Source organism: Miscanthus floridulus, chromosome 10 (genome assembly GCF_019320115.1).
Source record: "Miscanthus floridulus cultivar M001 chromosome 10, ASM1932011v1, whole genome shotgun sequence".
Lineage (NCBI taxonomy): Eukaryota > Viridiplantae > Streptophyta > Magnoliopsida > Poales > Poaceae > Miscanthus > Miscanthus floridulus.
Genome location: NC_089589.1, coordinates 113,091,748 through 113,113,006, shown reverse-complemented (window position 1 = coordinate 113,113,006; position 21,259 = coordinate 113,091,748). Strand labels below are relative to the sequence as shown.

Sequence of the window (21,259 nt, the reverse complement as noted above, 5' to 3'; positions counted from 1 at the left end):
ATAGGGCAGAGTGCACACGTGGGGCCGGATGAAGCCGGACGAGGGTGGGGCGATTGTGGACTGGGGCGTGTCCGGATGTCTAGGCACTAGCCACGCTCCTTATCTATTCCTACAATTGTTTCTTACCTTACCAATTCCTATAGCACTTGCTAGAGGTTAGTGTAAGAATCACAGTGGACCTCTAGACCATAGATCGGGGTAGAGCTTCGACTAGATGGGGAAAATAGTTGGTGTACCTTAGTCTAGGTCACCGCTCTGTCCATGGCGCCACAGCGGCTTTGATGCCAGTGTAGAGGTAGCTCGGCTCGGTGGAGTCCGTAGTGGTACGGTGGTGACCCTACAGGGGCAACGACGGAGTCGGTGGGCTTCCCATCGCCGGCAGCACACTGTAGATTAGATTAGGGTTTCTATCGGTGGGATCATAGTGGCTCAGACCAACCTCGTGACTCAAGCCATGATCCCCACCTATCTTTATCTGTGCTGTGCAACAGGGGCCCACCAACCTATTAGGGTTGGGCACCCTCGATCAGGGCGCAGAGGCAAGGGCCCAATAGGCCGTTGGGCCTATTGGTGGAGATCAACTAACATTCTCTCCCTTGATCTCATTCCATCTTTTAATTTCATATCATTTACTTTTGTTCATTCCATTACAGATTAGCGCATAGAGCATATCTCATCGTCACGGTCCATTACCAATAGATTTAACAGCTACATCACACTACTCTATTCTGAAATAGATACTTATCTTTGGGCCTTCTTTTGTCTAAGAATTTTAGGCTTTCTCTTAAACCCATGCTAGCTACATGTTCTCTGAACACCATGTTCTCTGAACACGTTGGGTGGTAAGCCTTTTGTAAGCGGATCCGCGAGCATCTTTTCTGTACTTATATGCTCAAGACTTATGACTTGATCCCGGACTTTATCTATCACACCATAATACTCTATGTCAATGTGTTTGGCAGCACCACTTGACTTATGTTGTGAGCATACTGTACTGCCAGATTATAATCGCAGTATAACTTAAGTGGTCTATAGATATCGTCAACCACCTTCAAACCGGGTATGAACTTCTTTAGTCAGTTCACCTGCCCCGTTGCCTCATATCATGCTACAAATTGTCATACATTGTGGACGATGTAGTGACGGTTTGCATTTGAGCTTTTCCATGAAATAGCTCCCCTTTTTAGAGTGAATACTATCCCGTCGTGGATTTTCTATCATCTCTCGCATAATCAGAATCTGAATTTCCCACTGTTGATTGAATCAGATCTTCTATACGCTATCATGAGGCCTTTCGTTCCTTGCAACAGTGCCATAATTTCGACGACGCATCGTGAGCTCTCTTATGACATCATTATCAGAGTAACACTCTGTCACCAGCTGCTTTATCAGCTGGGTAGCATATGTCTTTGAAGAGCCAGTGAACTGACTCTTTATTCTATCGAGGTACTCGGTGACCATGTCACACTCTGGGATTGAGCCCACAATTATAGGCTCAATCATGTTCTTTATCACAGCCAAACATTTCTTGTTGGCAGTGACACACTTCCTATGCTCAAGGGCATATAACATCTTTCGAGATTCAAAATTCCTCTCTTTAGTTGCCCAAACGGTATCAGCCTCGTTTGTCTCCCTCATCGATGCCACAGACTCAGTGAAACACGGTGAGATGACTACCCAGTTTACCTTAGACAAGATGAAAACCAGGACAAACCTTTTCTTAACGTAAAAATAACACCATTTGCATGCCTTGATTCCAACGTTGGTCAAAATCAAAACATACAACTGTTCGTATACACTAATTCTACATCACCGTTGGGCAGAAATAGAATTAATGCATAAATCATTAACTTTTACAACTGTTCTCATACACTAATTCTACATCACCGTTGGGCAGAAGTAAAATTAATGCATAAATCATTAAAATTATGATATTGTTATTAACAACGTTGGTCAGAAAATAACAACATCATAATCATGTCAAAACACTTTTTCTCCAATTAAATATCACATTGGTTCAAAATAACTGGAATAAACTTTTCTTTAGCAGTCATGTCAAAGTCTCTTTTTCTCCAATTAAATATCACGTTGGTACAAATTAACTGAAGAATAAACAATTTCTTTAGCAGCGGAAAAACTTTCTTTTTCTTTAATTTTACCCACAAGGAAAAATTACTTTTTCTATTTACTTTAAGCCATTAATCAATTTCCAGGAAATAAACATTTACTGGAAAAGGAAAAGCATGAAAAAATTCATTATCTATTTTTCAGAAGCTTTTCTGGTTCATATCTACTTTCTGGAAAAATAACACGTTGGTGTAATTTTACCAGAAATTTTAAACCATTGAAATTCATTCAAATCAGCTTCTGAAATTAAATAAAACCTTTCTATACTCTTCTATTCATTTCGGCCCAGCCTGTAGGAACAGTACATAGCCCATCAGCTACAGTACACGACCCGGCCTGCTGGAACAGTGCACTCGCACGCGCTCGCGGCACTTCCTCCCGCGCCCAGGCCATAACCTAGGTCTGGGCCAGGAAAGTGGCCTGGCGCTCGCGCCCACCTAGGCTAAATGCCGGCCCGTGCATCTAGCGCCGTTAGATCTGATCGGACGGCTGCACGGCGTCTTCGGGCGAACAAAAACGCCGCCCCCCCCCCCCCCCGGCCGCGTCATCACGAACCCTAATTTCATTCGGCGCCTTCCCTTTCTCTCTGTTCGCTCGCTTCTGACTCAGCGCAGCGCAACCGTGAGCGACCGAGAGTGAGCCAAGGCGGTGGAGCGGGCAGCCATGGCATCGTCGCCGGCCCCCTCGCCGGCTCGCGTGCTCCCCAACGGGTGAGCACGCCGCCATCGAGCGGCCTGGCCGCGGCGCCCCCTTGGCCGAGCCCGGCAAGCAGCTGCCTCCCCCCCCCCTCCCCCCGGCTCGGCCCTTCTTCTCCCGCGCCGGCGAAGGGCCATCCCGACGCACGGCGAGGTAGGTCCATTCCCCCTTTCCCCTTCTTCGATCTGGATCTGCTTTTCTCTTATCCGAACCAGTGTTGGGGATTAGGGTTTAGCTCTAGGGTTAGGGTTTCTTTTCCGATTCGATTCAAAGGATGAAAACTTTGTGCTGACTAAAGATGAACTGATACCGACTAGCTTGACTCACCCTCTTTTGCTTTTGTAATACAAAGATTGGTAATCAGATATTATGCAATTCGAGTGCGTGTGTTCTTAAACAATTCCATTTGTTTTTCTCGTGGAATCAAACCTTGACACTTGTTAAAGTCCCCAAGTAAAACGACAATGCAGCGCACCAATCAACATCGCCTTGTCGAAGGGCCTCTTTGGTTCCAGGAATTGAGAGGAATTGGAACGTAATTTAATAATGAAATGGGAAGCACATTCTAGACATTGGTTTCAATTTATGGGATTCAAATAGGCCCTTGGACTTTTGAACTATAGAGTTTAAAGAGTACGAGGCCTTCTTTTACAACATTTTTTCGACGCGTGTGATGGCATTTGGCAAAGCAGACATCTCAAGATGCAACGGCCCCCGATACCTGATACCTGACGGGTATTTGATCTATTTGGGGATGGGGATGGGATCATATCTTTACCCGTGGGCATTTAAATGTGCAAGAATTCATCCCTGACAGGAATAGCGGGTACGGGAACGTTACATGTTTACCCGTCCCCGTTACCCGTTGGGGAACCCGACTATTTAAGCTGTCATGCGAGTATTAGGCCCAAAGAAGCTCAACATGGGTATTTGGGCCCAAATCTAAACAATCATATATATAGTTTGTGTGTTCTAGGAAGCCTAGTTCAATTTTTTCTCACCATCTCCGCCAGCAGCACAAGCATGCCTGCCTCACGAGCGCTCGTGCCCCTCGCTTCCTCAGTTCGGTCTCTCTGCCACTTTTGCTTGTCCTCCTCGCAACCTCGCTCCTTCTCCTCGGCATCTCCGAGACTCCAACACTTATACCCGGGTGAAAAAGAAACGTCTCCGATTGCAAAGCTGCGACCCCAAGTATCCTTGTTTATCGGGTATGCAGTACCCGTCAGGTATCTGTTACCCGATCGATGCCCGACGGGTACGGGGATGGGCAAGAATCTATACCCGAGACAGTTAACGAAGACGGAGACGGGATGAATTCTCCGTAGCGGGGAAGAGAACGTTCCGGCGATACCCGACGGGTACATCCCCGTTGCCATCCTTAATCTCAATCACTCGGCCAAAATGCAGCAAGGCCACCCCCTCTAAAAAGGGAAAGAGATTACGGATCTGAACTCCTTTGGTTGCCAGTACACAATGCAAGGATTATTGTTTTGTGTATTCTTCTAGCACAGTGTTAAAAAATGCGAACATATAATATAAAGTCAGTTCATTGGCATATACAGATTTACAAAAAGAAAAGAAAAATAAATCTGAAAGCAGGTTGTTGGAAAATCATTGGATCAAGATTATTGTAGGAGCATGTTTTTCTTGATATGCCATATAAGAGATATATGATACCCAAAAAAACAAAAAAAGAAGATAGAATCTACTTCTTTAATATTTTAACATGTAGCACAAAACTAACACGTTTCTGTATTTTTATATAGGAAAAAAATCTAGATTACCTCCCTCAACTTTTGCGAAAGTCTGTTTTTCCTACATGAACTCTAAAACCGGGTAAACCATCTCCCTAAACTTTTAAAACCGTTCGTTTTACCTCCCTAACCGGTTATAAGCGGTTTTCAAAGGCGATTTTGTCTTTTTCTTTTTATTTATTTTGGCTAATTTTTTGAAAAATCATAGTAAATCACAGAAAAATCATAAAATAAAAAGTCCAATTTTGTTGGACTTCACATGAGTAGATCTACCGTGAACATATAATATGGTATGCTTTAGTAAAAGTTTTTTTTGCTGTAGCTTTAGATCTATGCTTTTCTATTATTAATTCATAGCTGTAGTTGCTATGGTCCAATTGTGGTGAAATTTTTATGGTGGACTAATTATTGTATGCTTGAATTATACTAAAAATTTTATACTCACTAGATCATGTATAACTTAGTTATAGATTTATAAATACTTTTTAACAAGCATACACCTAAATAAATCTACAGCAAAAAATTTGTACTAAATCATACAATATTATATGTTTACTATATAGATCTACTCATGTGGAGTCCAAAAGAATTAGATTTTCCATTTTATGATTTCTCTGTGATTTACTATGATTTTTCAAAGATTCAGCCGAAATAAATAAAAAAGATAAAGACAAAACTGCCTTTGAAAACCGCTTATAACCGGTCAGGGAGGTAAAACGAACGGTTTTAAAAATTCAGGGATATGGTTTATCCGGTTTTGCAGTTCAGAGAAAAAAAAACAGATTTTCAAAAAAGTTGAGAGAGAGGTGGTGTGGACTTTTTCCATTTTATATACAGTATGATGACTCTAGCCCATGTAGCACTACTACCCCTCTTTAATTCTGGCCCAATAACATCTCAAAATTTTGAAGTTTAGAAGGCCCAGCCCTGGTTTGTGACTTAGCCCAGCAAACAGGCCCGCACTCGCATCTCGCGAGTCGACAGCCGGCCGGCGGCGGCGCCGTGGCGGCTCCTCCACCTCGCTGCTCGGTGCTCACGCTCTCCTCTGCGTCTCTGCGTCGTCTGGGCTACGGCCTCCGGCAGCGCCACGGCGGCTCCCTACCTGCCCCGCAAGGGGCGAACCTCTCCCCCTGCCCTCGCCGCTCGGCATCCCGGCGAGGCAGCGACGGTCCCAGTCTCCCAGTCCGACCGGCTGCAGCCCTGCGGCTCCTGCTGGCTGCTGCACGCCCCCTTCACCCCTGCTGCTAGGTTTGCAACTCTGAACTCTCTGAAGTTTGATGTCTGAATACTGAATTTATGGACCATATTTACATTTAGTCTGTGATAATAATTCAATTTGCATTATTGCACACTAGAATGGACAAGTTTCTTATTAAGAAAGATGCTTCCAAGATTACTGCTGAAACTAGAGAGTCGTGTTGAACCAAAAAGAGCACGCATTGAGCTTAATATGAGTGACATAGTTGCTGATCCAGGACTTAGAAAGCCTACTGATGAGTTCCATCATGATAATTAGTAAGCACCCTGACACTTTTTTCGTTGTTTGTCTTTGTAGCCGTGGATAGAAACTAACAGTGAACGAAATCAAGGAATGAATGGTCATTTTGGCCTTTTGGTTATCAATTATTAGAGCTCTATTTGGTATTCTTTCCTACCACAAACTTGTACTTTATGATATTTGAGCATTCCAAATGAATACTGCTAATTGTCCTTCTGGCTATATCTATTACATAATTTAGTATAGCGCAATAGTGTTAGTAAGATTTTTAGCCCTTTACTATTCAGGCCCCCTCTTGTCGCGTTTCTGGGTCTGCCACTAACAAGGATTATTGTTTTGCGTATTCTTCTACCACAGTGTTAAAAAAATTGCGAACATAGAATAGAATATGAAGTTAGTTCATTGGCGTATACGGATTTGCAAAAAGAAAAAAAAAATTGAAAGCAGGTTGTTGGAAAATTCATTGAATCAAGATTATTGTAGCAATGCTTCGCCATCTCTTGAAATCTTGTGCTGTCTCTGATCTAGCAGCGCGGCTCATCAAGTAATCGAACAGGTTTTTCTGGTGTTCTTACCTATATGGATTTGTTCATTTCTTTATTTTTCCGAGCAAGACGCACCATGGAGATTGAGGACACAGCAACAAAGCGTGCCCGTGAAAGAGGCGGCAGCGGACGCTCAGCTAGCGACGCGGACCGGCTGAGTGCTCTGCCGGACAGCCTGCTCCACACCGTCATGTCGTTCCTGAAGGCGCGGCAGGCAGTGCAGACCTGCGTGCTGGCCACGCGCTGGCGGCACCTCTGGCGCTCCATGCCGTGCCTCGACGTCGACCATGAGGAGTTCTGCAGGACTGGGGCTGCTTCTTCCAAAGACCGTGCCAAGCAGGAGTGGGAGGATTTCGAGGATTTCACCAGTAACCTGATGCATCGCTGCAACGTGGCTCTGCTGGAGTCCTTGAGCCTGCGTGTTACTCACAGCAGGGCACCTGGTTTTCATCGCCATAAACAAGCAGGTGGATGGCTCCGACGTGCCATGAAGTACTGCACCCCCGACCTTCCCCGTCAGCACGCTGACGGACTGAGCTCCAGTTCATGGCGCCTCAAGAGGCTGCATCTCTGCAATATGGCTCTGGATGCTCGTTTCGGGAACCATGTTCGTTCGGCGTGCAGATCATTGGAGGATTTGGAGCTGGAGGACTGCACGTGTGCGTTTCAAGCAATCACCTCTGGCTCACTGAAGAGCTTGGTTCTGAAGAACTGTTGGTGGAACTATCTCACTGAGATCACATCACCCACACTGAAGCGCTTAGTTGTCGCTGGTGGCTCGAATAATGCTCCCTGTGTTGTCGTGGCCCCCGCGATTGCTCATCTGTGCCTCGATGTGCCTCTTTACTTTGCTAGAAGTATTTCAGTGAATCGGATGCCATCACTGCCAAGGCTTTGACTTATCTATCGATGAGGTCATAGAGACAGTGTATTGGCAAGTAAACTTTATTGTCATAAATCCTTAGTCTAGGCCTTGTATGTTTCTTGCCATTTCCTTGTTTATCTGAAATTTGAGTACATGTTCTACCATACTTTCAGATGTACTTAGAATGCAAAGCATATTAGCATGTTTTTTTTTAGAAAGGACGGCAAAAGCTTTGCCGCGATTTCTATTAGACGAAGAAAGAAAAAAAGGCAAATGCCTGCCCAGTTTTTTGAGCGGAAACTGGGTCTAAAAACCATACAAATCAGGAGAGTGCACCACTCATCCTAGCAACTTTGGTACAACAACTATCACAACTCACCCCACTATTTCATCCAACTTGGTCAAAACGACCCAACTAAACAACTCAACTATCAACTAACAAGGACCCAAGAAGACAACGTCCTGCTGAGCGACACCAAACAGCAAGGAACAATCGCGAAACTGGAATGCCTAGCCATGCCCCCAAGGAGGAACCGACGCTAAAAGCGCCGACATGGTAGCCCGCTAAGGAAGGTTTTCACCTGCAACATCCAGTACGGTAGGAGAAGAGGTAGGAAAGGACGCCTTCAAGAAGGGAACGACGTCCGCAAACGTCGTCGTCCACGCTTTCGCCCCCACCTCAAACCACCTCCACACCGTCGCCGCCAGAGGCCCAACCCTACCAGAAGGTAGGGTGCGGTGCCTAGACGCCGCCCCAAGGGACGTCGACCAGGAGAAGCGTCGGGGAACCCGCCGGAGAGTCCCCCCACCGCAACCGGCAACGCCGGCCAGCAGTAGGCAGAACCGGCCAGCTCCACCATGAAAACCAGCCCGGGGAAGGGGAAAGGCAGATGGCTCGGAGAAGAGGGCCGGGATCAGAAGAAGCCCCAGTCGCCCATCCCACCAACGTCCCCACCCCCTGCCGAGCCGGCCCCGCAACAACCACGCCGTGCAACACCTCCAGCAGCCTCCGCGCCGAACTACCGCCGTCACGCCCGACCCCCAGCCCTCCGTGGATCTCGACCAAACCACATCACTGGCACCGGACGAGGAAGACGCAAGATGCCACAATGGGAGCGCCAAGCACCAAGTGCCTGCAGCCCCAGGCACCGGCGCCGTTCCCAGCACCCAGGCTGGAGCCGCCACCGCGGACGCATGGGCTCCCCGCCGGATCCGGCAAAGAACCACCGGATCCAGCCAGCAGGCCACCGGATCTGGCCCCGAGCCGCCGGATCGAGAGGCACCGGCCCCACGGCACTACCACCGTCGACAAGCTGCACCAGAGTAGCTCCGCCCCAAGGAGCGCCAGGTCCAGCAACGGAGGCGGCAGATCTGCGGCCTCACCCTGGCCTGGCACCGCCAGCCGTGCCACCACGGCACTGCGGGCACGCCAACACCAGGCCGCCGCCAGCCAGCGCCACCATGGCGCCGCTGGAGCAAACCCAGCCAAGCCACGGCTGGCCACACCACCACGGCGTCGCTGACGAAGACACACCACCACCGCCTCCGCACCCACGGCGCCGATGGCCATCCACCGCCTCCGCGCGCACTGTACCGACGGCTAGGGCCACATCGCAGCGTTGTACATCTGGACGGACGCCAGCTCGACCGCCGCACCACCGCGCCTTCCCTTGCCACCTCCGGCGCCCTGCCCAAGCGCAGCCTGAGCAAGGGAGGGGACAGGAGGAGAGCACCCAGGCAGCCCCGACCGCCGACCACACGACCACCGCGTCCCAGCCGCCGGAAGATGTGGGCAGGCGAGCTCGGCAGCCACCAGATCTGGCCACCGGCGACCGGATCCGGCCGACTAGCACGCGGATCCGCCCTCTCTGCCGCAGGAACGGCCACGCCAGCCACCGTCGGATGGGGCCTCGACTTTCGCAACAGCACCACTGGAGAGGGAAAAGCGCAGGGGAAGAAGGGGGGGAAGGGGAAGAAGGCCCCGCGCGCCGCCGTCCTTGTGGCCGCGCAGGCACCCGGTGGCGTGCTCAAGCGGCGGCGAGGCTGGCGGAGCGGTGAGGGAGGGGCTACGGCGGGGGCGATGGGGTTCCGCCCGAGCCGCCCCAGGGAGCGACGCGGGGGAAGGGAATTGTAAGATGGGTATGTGACCATATTAGCATATACCATCGACTCGTTTCTAGATGAAGGTTTTGCTCCCAATGCTCTGTTTTCTTATCTTGTGACTACTCAAGAAAATATCTTCCGAGTCCTGTGAACATATATCTTACTAGAAAGTTTGATGTGGACCTGAAATTTGCATATTTGTCTCTGTTCTTATTTTTACAGTAACATGAGTTACGTTCTTCCAAGAGTGAAATGTTGACGTCATCACTACAGGTGCTCAACATTTTCTAAGCGAATTGCTTGAACACACTTTGGATCATATGTCAACATTTCACTCGTACAAAAAGGGTTTTTACTGACGATAGCTTTTTTTTTAATCACTAGCAGTTGTTTGAATCTTTGGTGTGAAAGGCAAGTGAGAATTTTCAGTTTTTCACTAACGTCGGCTGAAGAACTGCCACTACAAACGCATCTTCATTGGTGGTAGCCTTGTACCAACCGCCAGTGTAAATGTATTTATACTGGCCAGTCGGTTACATCAACGGCCAGTGCAAATTGTTTTACGGCAACATGTGCCCTCCATGCTCACCGGTGGTCGCCCGGAGCACCTGCAAGTGGTGCTAACAGGAGAAGAGCCACACTGCAAGTAAAATGGAGGTAATCAACAACCGGACGACAACAGCGACCGTCCCCATCAGATTTTTTTCCCGATCGAAGCATGCACATTGTAAACAAAATATGTGGGTTTGGAGAGAGAAGTAAGATAAAATGGATAGTAGGTATCCAAGACCCTGTATCAGTCGTGACTCTTTATATTTCTATAGGATGGAGAGGTCTTGCCCAATTTACAGTTAAATCATAAGCCAACACAATATACTGGATACGTTGATGAAAGAAAAAAAAAACATTAATGAATTGGAGCTGGTGTTTAGTCTTTGAAACTATGTATATCTTTGTTAAGGGAGCACGCAATTTCCATGCCCATTTTGAAGCTTTCAGTGTTTTTTAATAAAAAAAAATTAGAAACACTTCCAACAAGAAAAAAAAAATGAAAGAAAACAAGCAAATGCAAGTGGACACAGTTCATATAGGGCATTAAAAGAGATATTCTCCATAAGCAATCTTATCCTTAAGCAAGAAAACAGAGTAAATTTCAATGGCAAGATTAACAAAGCAAAGGCTTAATTACATCATTTAGAAATGAGTCAAAATCGACATGAACGACGAACCATGAGTGAGACACCAAAAGGTCTGGAGTAACAATAACGCTAACTAAATTCGGTGAGTCTAATGTAACCTTGAGTGTTTGGTACCAGAATTAGAGTGAGGTTAAGAGTACCGGGAGGTAGAAGAAGAGTAGAGATGGGTTCAGCCAGACGAGGAATACTGGCAGATTCAACTGGAATTCGGCCTGATTAGTTCATACATTTCTTCCTCTCCCTCAGACACACTCATCTATATATCTCTGTAGCTGCACAGCATAAACAAGCCACTTTACATGGGCCGTTCCCATTCAGGTCCCGAGATGCGCACGCTGGTCATCCTGTGCCGAGCTCCCCGACGAGGCCCAACTCCAGTTGAATGAGGCATCGAATCTTCAGTAGCAGCAGCAGTAGCAGCCTCAGGAACAGCATCAGTGGTACCTTTGGGATCTGGTAGGTCGTGCAAAAGATCATCAGCAGATCGACAGGCATCACCATCTTTATGTATGATTTCAAGCTCGACGTTCTCATCACGTAGAAAGTCCAGGCCACAGCAGCAACCAGAAGATGAGGTTTTGTCCAGTTTGCGCGTTCCTTCCTTGTCCTCAGAATCACATGGGAACTGTAGGGAACACAAAAGATGTGAGATCAATGATGAACTCTGTTGCATTGGTTGGTTACATAAGGAGCTAGAAAACCAAGCTACAGTCTAGTACCTTGCAGTGCCGCAGAGTGACCTTCTCTAGATTAGGAATTCTTGGAATGCAGGTTCCTTACCGAGCACCTGGACCACATTGGGAGCACGTCGATAGCCACTAACACATTATCAGTGAAAAAATAACAAAATGGAACACTTGCAGAGAAAGCAAAGAGCGAGCATGCATACCGTCTTCCCGACACCTAACAACTCCAAACTCATCGCATTAGACACACTACAAAGAAGCCTGTATTGATCCCCACCAAGTTTACTTCCAGACATAGTTTTGGATAAACTGTATTTGTGGCCACGTAGACGAATCGAAGCCCTGTCAAGGGATGGCATCTCATTCATCGAAATACCTCCACGGAAGCAACCACCATGGACGTCTAGGTGTAGATCGACAACCATGGGGGCCGAGATAGCCAGCAGGTTGCGATTTTCATTGGAGCCGCCATTGATAATCAAGGTCTTCAATGTCGGGGATACAATGTCAGAGAGGAATCTGCCCCACAAGCAACGTTTCAGAACCAGGTTCTTGAGGGAGTCGGAGGCGATCGAACGGATCTCACACAGATGCAATGGTCCAGCTCCAAATCCTCCATTGAGCGGCACACTGAACTAAGATGTTCCGCGAAACAGTCGTCCAGAGGTACGTGGCAGAGATGCAGCCTTTTGAGGCGCCAAGAACCACTCCCTGACGCTGACTGATGGCATGACCTGATCCAGGCGTGCAGTATTTCATCGCACGACGGAGCCACGCTGCTGCTTGTCGGCCGCTGTATGCCCAGCTGCCTAGAGCTGCACGGCTGGACGAACAACCATAGAACAGAGGTTCGCTGCCCCTATCAATGTCAAGCCTGAATGAATCTAGCAGAGCGATGTTACAACGGAGCATGAGGTCGACGGTGAAATCCTCGAATTCGTCCCACCCTTCACCCTTGTCCTGGTTGTTGCCCGAGTCAGAGTCGGAATCATCAGAGTCAGAGCTGCTGTCGCTGCCGCCACTGCTGGAGACAGGCGTCGCCGCCTTGGTCCTGAACTCAACGATGTCGACGTCGATGCACGGCACTGACCGCCAGAGGTGCCTCCAGCGTGTTGACAGCACGCACGTCTGCACCGCCTGTCGGGCCTTGAGGGAGGACATGATGATGTGGAGGAGTCTGGCAGAGCGCTCAGCCGGTCTGGGCCGCCCGCCGAGCTTCCGCCACCGCCTTGGAGCATGTGTCCTGCAAGCTTCACACACACACACACACACACACACACACACACACACACACACACACACACATATATATATATATATATATATATATATATATATATATATATATATATATATATATATATATATATATATATATAGAACTACTATCCTGTAGCTGGCTACAGAATAACTTATTCTGTAGCCACTTTGAGTTATGATAATTACTATGTTAATTTACGAGATTATAGTAACTCCTTACTAAGTGGTTTAATATAACGTTATGGTAAATATCCCCATGTGTTATAGTAACCCAACTATCGTAAATATGTATTGACATTATGGTAAATTAGTATATAAAATTATAGTAAATGGAGGTGGCTACAGAATAACTTATTTTGTAGCCGGCTACTGAATAGCCTCTCCCTATATATATATATATATATATATATATATATATATATATATATATATATATATATATATATATATATATATATATATATATATATATATATATATAATCTCTACTTCCACGTATTACCAAAGGACACCTCTGAATCCTGTTTGATTACAACTTAGAACACCGACTCAGACTCCGGTTCGATTACACCTAAGAATCCCGCTGTAACTCACGCAGAAATTGTCTGAATGAACAATAAGAAGTGTGAAAAAAAAAAACTTGAAGATAACTTGTTTTCTAAAAAAAGTTTGGTTGGGAGACAGTGGAATCCCCATTTATTTCCAGTTTACACAAGAACGCACAAAATCCGTTCCGGGGATGTGCAGCTAAATCGGGATCCAACGCAAGATCTGGATGTACGGCCATGCCCCGGCGTGATCAACTAGCAAATATACCCGTGCGTTGCAACGGGACGTACATCTTGCATGGTCAAATTAAAAGCGATTTATAGTTCAGAGATTTAACGACAACATCATACGTTCCAGTTAGTTGTGTAGTTTTGTTCCATATCGTAGTTGAACACGTGTTAATCGTGTGTTTAGTTCTACACCTTTCCTATGTGTATCAGCCGTTGTGCAGGCGACATGTGGTTCCATGATCCTTCTCCAAGATCTGTGCGCCATAAGAGATGTTTATCCAATCTGACGGTGGAATCCGTCGACTGAACAACTGCTATATTTTAGACACCTGAAATATAGCAGATCCCTTAATTCTATATTAGCGATCTCGTGGCTATGACCTATCATGGCTACATGCTAGTGATATTGGCTTGAAGCAAATAAACATACACCTGAAATGTAGCCGATCCCTTAATTCTATATTAGCGACCTCGTGGCCATGACTTGTCTCTGGCAGTGGCGGATTTAGAAAAAATATTTAGAAGGGGCTGGGCCAAAAAGAGCTAGACCAACTTCACTCAATTATATCCCATACAAAGCTAAGATATAGCAGTTTTAAACCTTTTACATGATAACTATGATAAACAATCGAAAGTGCATCATAAAACGGATAAGAAGAAGTAAAAGATACAATTTTTAGAACTAAGCAACAAAAGATCGATAGATGATGACGCATTCACGCTGTTGTATTCTTCATGAATCATTAGAAGCAATCTATACAAGAAAAAAATAAATTAGTGACACAAATTTCAAGTATTTAACTTCAATGTTTTGAAGGTAGAAGAGAACATATATCATACCACTAAATTGTTCCGAGGCACTAACATACGTCGGGTTTTCATGTCTTCAAATCGTTTTATGATTTTGTCATTCTTGATGCTTCTAAATATCTTCTTCTCAGTGTAACATATCATTAAGTCATTGAGCCATTCATCACCTATTTTGTTACGCAAATCTGTCTTTACAATAGATATAGCAGAAAATATCCTCTCAACTGAAGTTGTTGCCACCGGAAGAATTAATATTAATTCAATGAGCCAATACACCAATCCATAAGATGTGTTCGTTTTAGTCTTGACCATAATTTCAGCAACCTTTTCAAGCTCTATACATCCAAGAAAGTCTTGAGTTCTTCTGACTGACAAATCATCTTAGTTGACCAGGCAAAAGAAGAAGGTCACCAACGTCAAAATCCGAAACATAAATTTCAGCAAGTCTCATAAGCTTATCCACATCAAAATTAGAGAAGGAGTTCCTTGGGTTAAGACAAGCCATGCATACTAATAATTCTGAACTAACTTCACCAAATCGATGATTCATCTCAGACAAAATGGCATCAATGGCAGGAAGGAAAACCTCAACATGGTAGAAGTGCATGTTTGTTACCTTTTGTTTTCTACGTGTAGATGTCCCTCTAGCATTTATTTCCTTGTCCATATCTGGCACTTCAATCTCATTCTTATCACAGAATGTTTTCACTCTTTTGAATAAGGGATCCCATCCATTGTCTCTCATATCCTGCAACTGCTCTTTGACATCTATGATCAATTGCATTGCCTCAACAATGTCTTGATCCTTCCTTTGCAAAGCATGTGACAGACTGTCAGTGATGCTCAGCAATTCTATCTGTCGGGTTCATAAACCCAGGGTCCCTCATGGACCCGCTTCTCAACAAAGCTTGGCCTAGCAGGCAACGTTGCAAACAACACACGGACTCATGGGCTGGCCCAAGCACCTAAACAACAGGCCAGAGAGGCGATCCAATCACCGACCGGAAGGCCAGGCCAAGGAGGAACAACACCCATTTTCTGACTCCGGCCTGCCTCTCCGACCAGAGCGCTCGCCTCGGTCTCCAGCCCACCTCCGGATAGCCTCTCCGACCGGAAGGCCTGGCCAAAGCGTCACTTCCGACTCCGACCCGCGTCTCCGACCAGGGATGCAAGCCCCTGCTCACTGCTCTTCTCTGACTAGCGCGATCATAGCCGACTGGGACCAACCGACCGGGGACGCCCGCCCGGTAAGGACCAGGAAACGTCCAGAGAAAGCAAGGCAGGGCGCACAAGTCAAACCATGATACCAGGGACCGTACCCTGTAGAGCAAGGCAATATAAGTGTTCCTTGACGCCTAAGGCGTCGTGGGTTCTGTTGTGGCCCCTCCGCCCCGGGACGGAGCTCGGGGACCTAATGCCGAGCCGAAGCTCGGTGGCACGAGGGACTCGTTCGTGGTCTGTTTTGTTTAAGGGTCACGACAATGATCAGTGTTGTAGGCGCCGATATTTCTCCCTACAGTATTATGGGCGCCATTAACTCCCATACAGTAAGGCTCCTCCACATGCCTCTGGGCATCGACAGTGTTGTGGGCGTCGGTATTTACCGTACCAAGTGAACATGATGAAACTCCCCATATGCCTCTGGGCATCAACAGTATAGCAGGTACCGGCATCTGCCATACCCGAACAAAACGATGGAACCTCCCACATGCATCTGACATCCAACAGTGTTGTAGGCGCCTACCATCATCCTGTATCCACCGGTGTGGGCAGCAAGGCTCAGTAGCATATGTACTCTCTCCCACTCACTTGTAAGGCCATCCCCTTCATCTATAAAAGGGGATGCGCTCTCTCCCAACAAATGAGGCATTCCAAGTTAATCGACATCGACCAAGTTCACTAGCTCACAACCACAGAACCGCCAGGTTCGGACCTCAAGCACCCGTTTGAACACTTAGCTCATAGCGGAGCTTCTGTCGCTCTCGGCCCTTCCGACCGGAGCCAATCGGACCTCTTGTACACCCCATCTTTCTCCCTTCCGTTTGTATCCCCACTGCAAACTTCGAGCACCTGGGCTCAGGAATAAAGTTACCGACCGACTCCAACTAGACGTAGGGCACATTGCCTGAACTAGTATAAACCCTGTGTCATTGAGTGCTAGGCCTCCTCCGATCACAACGTATGACAAAACTACAAATATTTACTAGTTGGTCATTTTACACACCGACACTATCATTAAATGCATTATGAACACAAAATCAAACCTCTCCATTTTACCAATTAAACCAAATGCTCCACCATTATTTCTCGGATTAACAGAGTCTTTGTTTACTATGTCAAGAATGTCTATGACAGCTTCCCACATCACCAAAACATGAAGTAAAGTTTTAAGATGTGAACCCCATCTAGTATCTCTAGGCCTTGCTAGGCTACATTCCTGGTTCAAACCTTTTGTAGTGATAATCTCCCCACTCTCCAACTTTTCTAACAACACATCATGATGCTTTGCAAGCAAGGTATCCTTTCCCATACATGATGCGTCGATAGTGTTGACTATTAGAGGAACATAGTTAAAGAAATCTGCAATGGCTGGAGTAGAAATTGCAACAGTAACAATCACTAATCACTAATTGCAATTGATGGACAAAACAATGCACATAGAATGCATAAGGATTTTCATCTTGAATCAATTTTTGCACACCATTAAATTCACTCTCATATTGGAAGCTCCATCATAACCTTGCCCACGAAGCCTAGAGATTGGTAGCTTATGACTGTTAAGCATTTTGACTAGAGCTTCTTTCAATGCAGCAGTTGTACAACTCTCAACATACTGAAGTCCAAGGAGCCTCTCCATCACCTTCCCTTCATCATTCACAAACCTACAAACCATATTTTATTTCATGTTAGTACAAGTGTATGAGTAAAAGTCAAGGTAAAAAAAATAGAGTTGTCATCTACTAACCTCAAAATTACAGCCATCTGTTCTTTTATTGATACATCTCGGGACTCATCAATCAATATAGAGAATTTTTTATCTCTAATCTCATCCATAATCACTGACATAACTTCTTGTGCACAAGCTTTTGTAAGGTCCTTCTGTATATGATGAGATATCATTGTGCAATTTTTTGCACCTTTATCGTATGCATCCTTAACAATCTCAACTTTATCTTTGTACCAATCAACCATCTCTCTATATGTACCCTTGTTGGAAGTAGACGACTCATCGTGTCCACGAAAAGCATCACCTTGCATTATGAGAAATCTTGCTACATCTAAAGAAGAGTTCAAGCGAATCTCATATCTTTTCTCTTCCTCCTTGCTAATTACATCAATTCTTCTAGCCACATTTGTTCTTTGGTTCATAAAGTCATCACACTTTAGCCTAGCATTATTGTGAGTCTTGCAAGTACCGTGCTGATTAAGATTGTCCTTAGCTTTTTTCCAGTTAGTATAACCATCCTTTGCAAAGACAGAACTACCAAATTTTTCAGGCTACCCCGTTTCAAAGAAAAGATAACAATATAAGCAATAAGCTGCATCCTTCGACTCACTATACTCTAGCCAATCAAACTCGTCAAACCAAGTTTGCTGAAATGATCTTCATTGACCATTTTGCCATTTATGAGCAAAGGTAAGATTACGAGGTTGGGTCGGACATCTCAAAGCATATGCCCTTCTAACTTGGTCTAAAATTTCTGGTGGATATTCTTCAATTGGTATGCGATTTCCTGGATCACCAACAACATCGGATTGACTAAACTCCACTCTACGCCGAATTGGTTGATTTATGCTGTCATTAGTGCCCGGAGTTGATGTACTACTTGTACTAGAAAAATATGTGTACAATGTTCTTTTGGACATTTTGAATAATCTGCAATTTATTAAATCCTAATCAAATTTTGAACGACTACAAAGTTCAAAAGGCAAATCTAAAGAAAAAGAGTATACTTGCTGGCTGCTGCCCTGCTGGTGCTGCGGTGCTGCCGCCCAGTGCCTGCTGCCGGCCTGCCGCCTACTCGGCCGCCGCGTCGCCCCTCGTCGGAGTCACCGCCGCATGTCGCGTCCACGTCGCCCCTAGCCGACGGCCCTGCGCCCCTGCTGGCTGCTGCGAGCCTACGATGCGCGGCTGCTTGGGCGCGGCCGCTGCTGCCTGCTGCCTCCACCCACCGGGATCCCGGCGCCTCCGTCGGCTGTTGGGCAGGAACCAGCCAACCCTAGCTAGAGCCGTGCCCGCTCGCCCAGTCACCCACTCGTCGGCCCAGTCGCTCGAGTCGAGTGCGACTCCTCTGCTCCCGTGACCGACAGAATGAGAAGAGAAACGAAGGAAAAATGTCGGTCTTCTTGATAGGTTGTGAACAGGCTTCATTAGTGGGCCACTGAAAGTGAAACATACACATTCCGGCCCAGGAAGCAGACCAACTCCACCACTCGTCTTCAACCTCCGTCACCAGCGACGAGACGTTTCCAGCCCCTCCTTTCTATTGGTTAATGGCTGAAATTTTTATGGAGGGGCTGAGGGGGGCTCCAATGGCGCGGCCAGGGTAGGGGGGCTTGAGCCCCAACAGCCCTCCCCCCCCCCCCCCCCCCACCCCCCCACACACACACCCAGCAGATCCGCCCATGGTCTCTGGCTATATGCCGGTGATGTTGGCTTGAAGCAAATAAACAATGGCTATATCTTATAATTAAATAAATTGCCAAATTTAATTCAAATAAATAGTTGCCGGTTTATGGAAGTAGAGAGAAGCTCAAGAATCTTTGCGATTTATTTAGATGTAAAACATCTTAGTACGACGTTAATATGCTATCATCTATTTGTTTCTTTGCCTTATTTATTTATTTATTATATTGTATTATATTTATATAAAGTTTCCGTGCCTTGAAAGTTCGAACGTTGTTGTCGAGCTGGTTGGACCGACCGAGCAGCTGATTACACGCGCCCGCTCCTGTCCCACGCGTCGTCGTCTGCCCTGCTGCTGTCGCCTACCCGTACGCACACAGCACAGCACCACCAGCGCCGCGTGCTCACACCCCACGCGCAGCCGCACATGCAGAGCGGGTCCGCTCAGGTTATCCCACACATCTACTACTCCGCGGCAGCACTACTCAAGCAGTGGGCATTCCTTCTCGAGCATTCTACGTGTGTGTGTCATTATAAAAGATGGTCTTAACCTACAAGCTAATAAAAAGTTTAAACACACTCGGGTGATATGACGCTAAATTTTCTTGTCTTCCACGCCATTCTATTCACTTTCGCTGGTAATGGTGTCAATCTGCGGTGCAAAAAGTCTAAAATACCCTCAGGGATTTATTTTTTTCTTTTCTTTTAATCCTTTTCTTTTTTTCCACAATTATTTTATTTTTTCTCTCTCCTCTATCCGATCGGGGACAGCTTGCATGTGTCGCGACTCTGCGTACACACAGGATTGGAGGTCGCGCGGCACCCCGTTAGGCTGGGCTTCCATGGCAAGCGCGGCGAACTCGCGGCGGTGGCCAGCAGGTGTGCGGCCGCGTGCGGCGGCTAGCAGGCCGCGGCGGCGCGGCACAGTCGGCCCCAGGCGCGGCCCAGTCGGCCCCAGGCGTGGCACAGTCGGCCCCAGGAGCACGAGGGGCGCGCCAGGCGGAACCGGCGGCGCGAGCTTCTTGAGGCGGTGCGCCGAGCTCTGCTCGCCCTCCCTCTGGCACTCTCTGATCTCGCTCGTTCCCTGCTCGCAAACGTGGGCGTCGCCATTGACGCCGACGCGCATTTGCAACCTGCAACAAACCGTGACGAGCTCGACCCCCTGCAGCAGCAGCGCTTCGAGCAACCGGCGGCGAGCTCCGCCCCGGCAACCGCCACCAGCACGCGCACAGGCTCCCCCTGGCCACCGCGGGCACGCACGGGAGCTCCGTCCCGGCCATCGCCCTAGCGTGCGGCAAGCTCCCCCGGCCACCGTGCTGGCACGCGCACAGGCTCCCCCCGGCCACCACGGGCGGTGTGGCAGAAACGCCCGAAATAACATGTTTGCGGAGGCGCTCGTCTTCCACTAGACACTAAGGACCTCGAAAGGGAGCTACATCAGACAGTTCCGTCGAGCACACCCCAAGGGAGAACTCAAAACAATCCACGTTTTACATCCAAAATCCAATAATTAGTACGAGCTTACAATACTTAGTCCATTTCATACAACAAGAGTTCTTAGAAATTATTTATTACAATACCAGAGTTTAGAGTGCGATAATTAAACAGCGGAATAAAAATAAACATCTCGCGGAATCAATACAAGGATTTGTCTATGTCCATCTGAAGAATCCTCCACACAAGAGCTACTCTTCAAGCTGCACCTGCAACAGAGGTAAAATAAACCCTGAGTACACAATGTACTCGCAAGACTTACCCGACTAGTGGGAATAGTTTCCCGACTCCAAGGAATATGTTAGGCAATATGGGTTTTCTGTTTTCTTTTTGCTTGCGAAAAATATTACTAATAGTTCATCCTTACAGTCAAGTTTTATTAGTGGTCATGATTACTTCAGTAGCTAACCATTCTAGGTAAGCACTTGTTCTACTTTCAAGCAAGGGTTGAGCAATCAGAACCATTTCACCATCTTTCATCTTTCAGTTCTTACTATGGTGCCAGACCATAGCCAAGTCGTATTGTCTCACAGAAACGGCGATTCACGAACCAATGTATCTCAGCTGGGTACCCCAAAACACATGCCCGTTTGTACCCCAGGCACAAACAAGACCAAGCCATTCCACTCCTGTCACGGGGTCTAGATCCCCGTCCAAACTTGGACTCCAAGCCCCCACACTTGAGACCCGGTCTTAGTATGGTGCTTAGACCTCCACCTTTCCCCGCCTCTAATTAGTCGGTTCAGAAAGAGCTAGAACCCACGACAATAGCGTAACGAGCATTCCTGCTCCCATAAGCAATATATGCTTAGGATA

At 47.0% G+C, this 21,259-nt stretch overlaps 2 protein-coding genes across 5 annotated transcripts; one reads left to right on the top strand and one right to left on the bottom strand.

The window, feature by feature from the left end:
• Window positions 1-5,545: 5,545 nt before the first annotated feature.
• On the top strand, window positions 5,546-7,619 carry LOC136486977 (MEIOTIC F-BOX protein MOF-like). 4 transcript variants are annotated; one of them, XM_066484083.1, is made up of 2 exons: window positions 5,546-5,825; window positions 6,690-7,619. In XM_066484083.1, the coding sequence occupies exon 2, from the start codon at window positions 6,697-6,699 to the stop codon at window positions 7,516-7,518; it is 822 nt and encodes a 273-aa protein (XP_066340180.1). In that variant the 5' UTR covers window positions 5,546-5,825; window positions 6,690-6,696; the 3' UTR covers window positions 7,519-7,619. The 4 variants fall into 4 exon arrangements, with proteins under 4 accessions (XP_066340180.1, XP_066340179.1, XP_066340178.1 ...); XM_066484082.1 differs by having other exon boundaries at window positions 6,133-7,619; XM_066484081.1 differs by having other exon boundaries at window positions 5,933-7,619.
• Window positions 7,620-14,245: 6,626 nt separating this feature from the next.
• On the bottom strand, window positions 14,246-20,075 carry LOC136489321 (uncharacterized). Its single transcript, XM_066486002.1, has 7 exons — window positions 19,773-20,075; window positions 17,288-17,820; window positions 17,062-17,204; window positions 16,771-16,911; window positions 16,587-16,677; window positions 14,939-15,131; window positions 14,246-14,266 (listed from the first exon to the last, which is right to left on the bottom strand). The coding sequence occupies exons 1-7, from the start codon at window positions 20,073-20,075 to the stop codon at window positions 14,246-14,248; spliced, it is 1,425 nt and encodes a 474-aa protein (XP_066342099.1).
• Between the last annotated feature and the right edge of the window lie 1,184 nt (window positions 20,076-21,259).

What these genes read in the sequence shown, in the direction of transcription:
- LOC136486977 (XM_066484082.1), top strand. Translation starts at nt 6,655, where the DNA reads ATGGATTTGTTCATTTCTTTATTTTTCCGAGCAAGACGCACCATGGAG.
- LOC136489321 (XM_066486002.1), bottom strand. Translation starts at nt 20,075, where the DNA reads ATGCGCGTCGGCGTCAATGGCGACGCCCACGTTTGCGAGCAGGGAACG. An exon ending in CAGATGGCTGTAATTTTGAG is followed by an intron (nt 17,205 to 17,287) that starts GTTAGTAGATGA and finishes TATGGTTTGTAG; the next exon opens with GTTTGTGAATGATGAAGGGA. An exon ending in CTACACGTAGAAAACAAAAG is followed by an intron (nt 14,267 to 14,938) that starts GTAACAAACATG and finishes TTTCTTGTATAG; the next exon opens with ATTGCTTCTAATGATTCATG.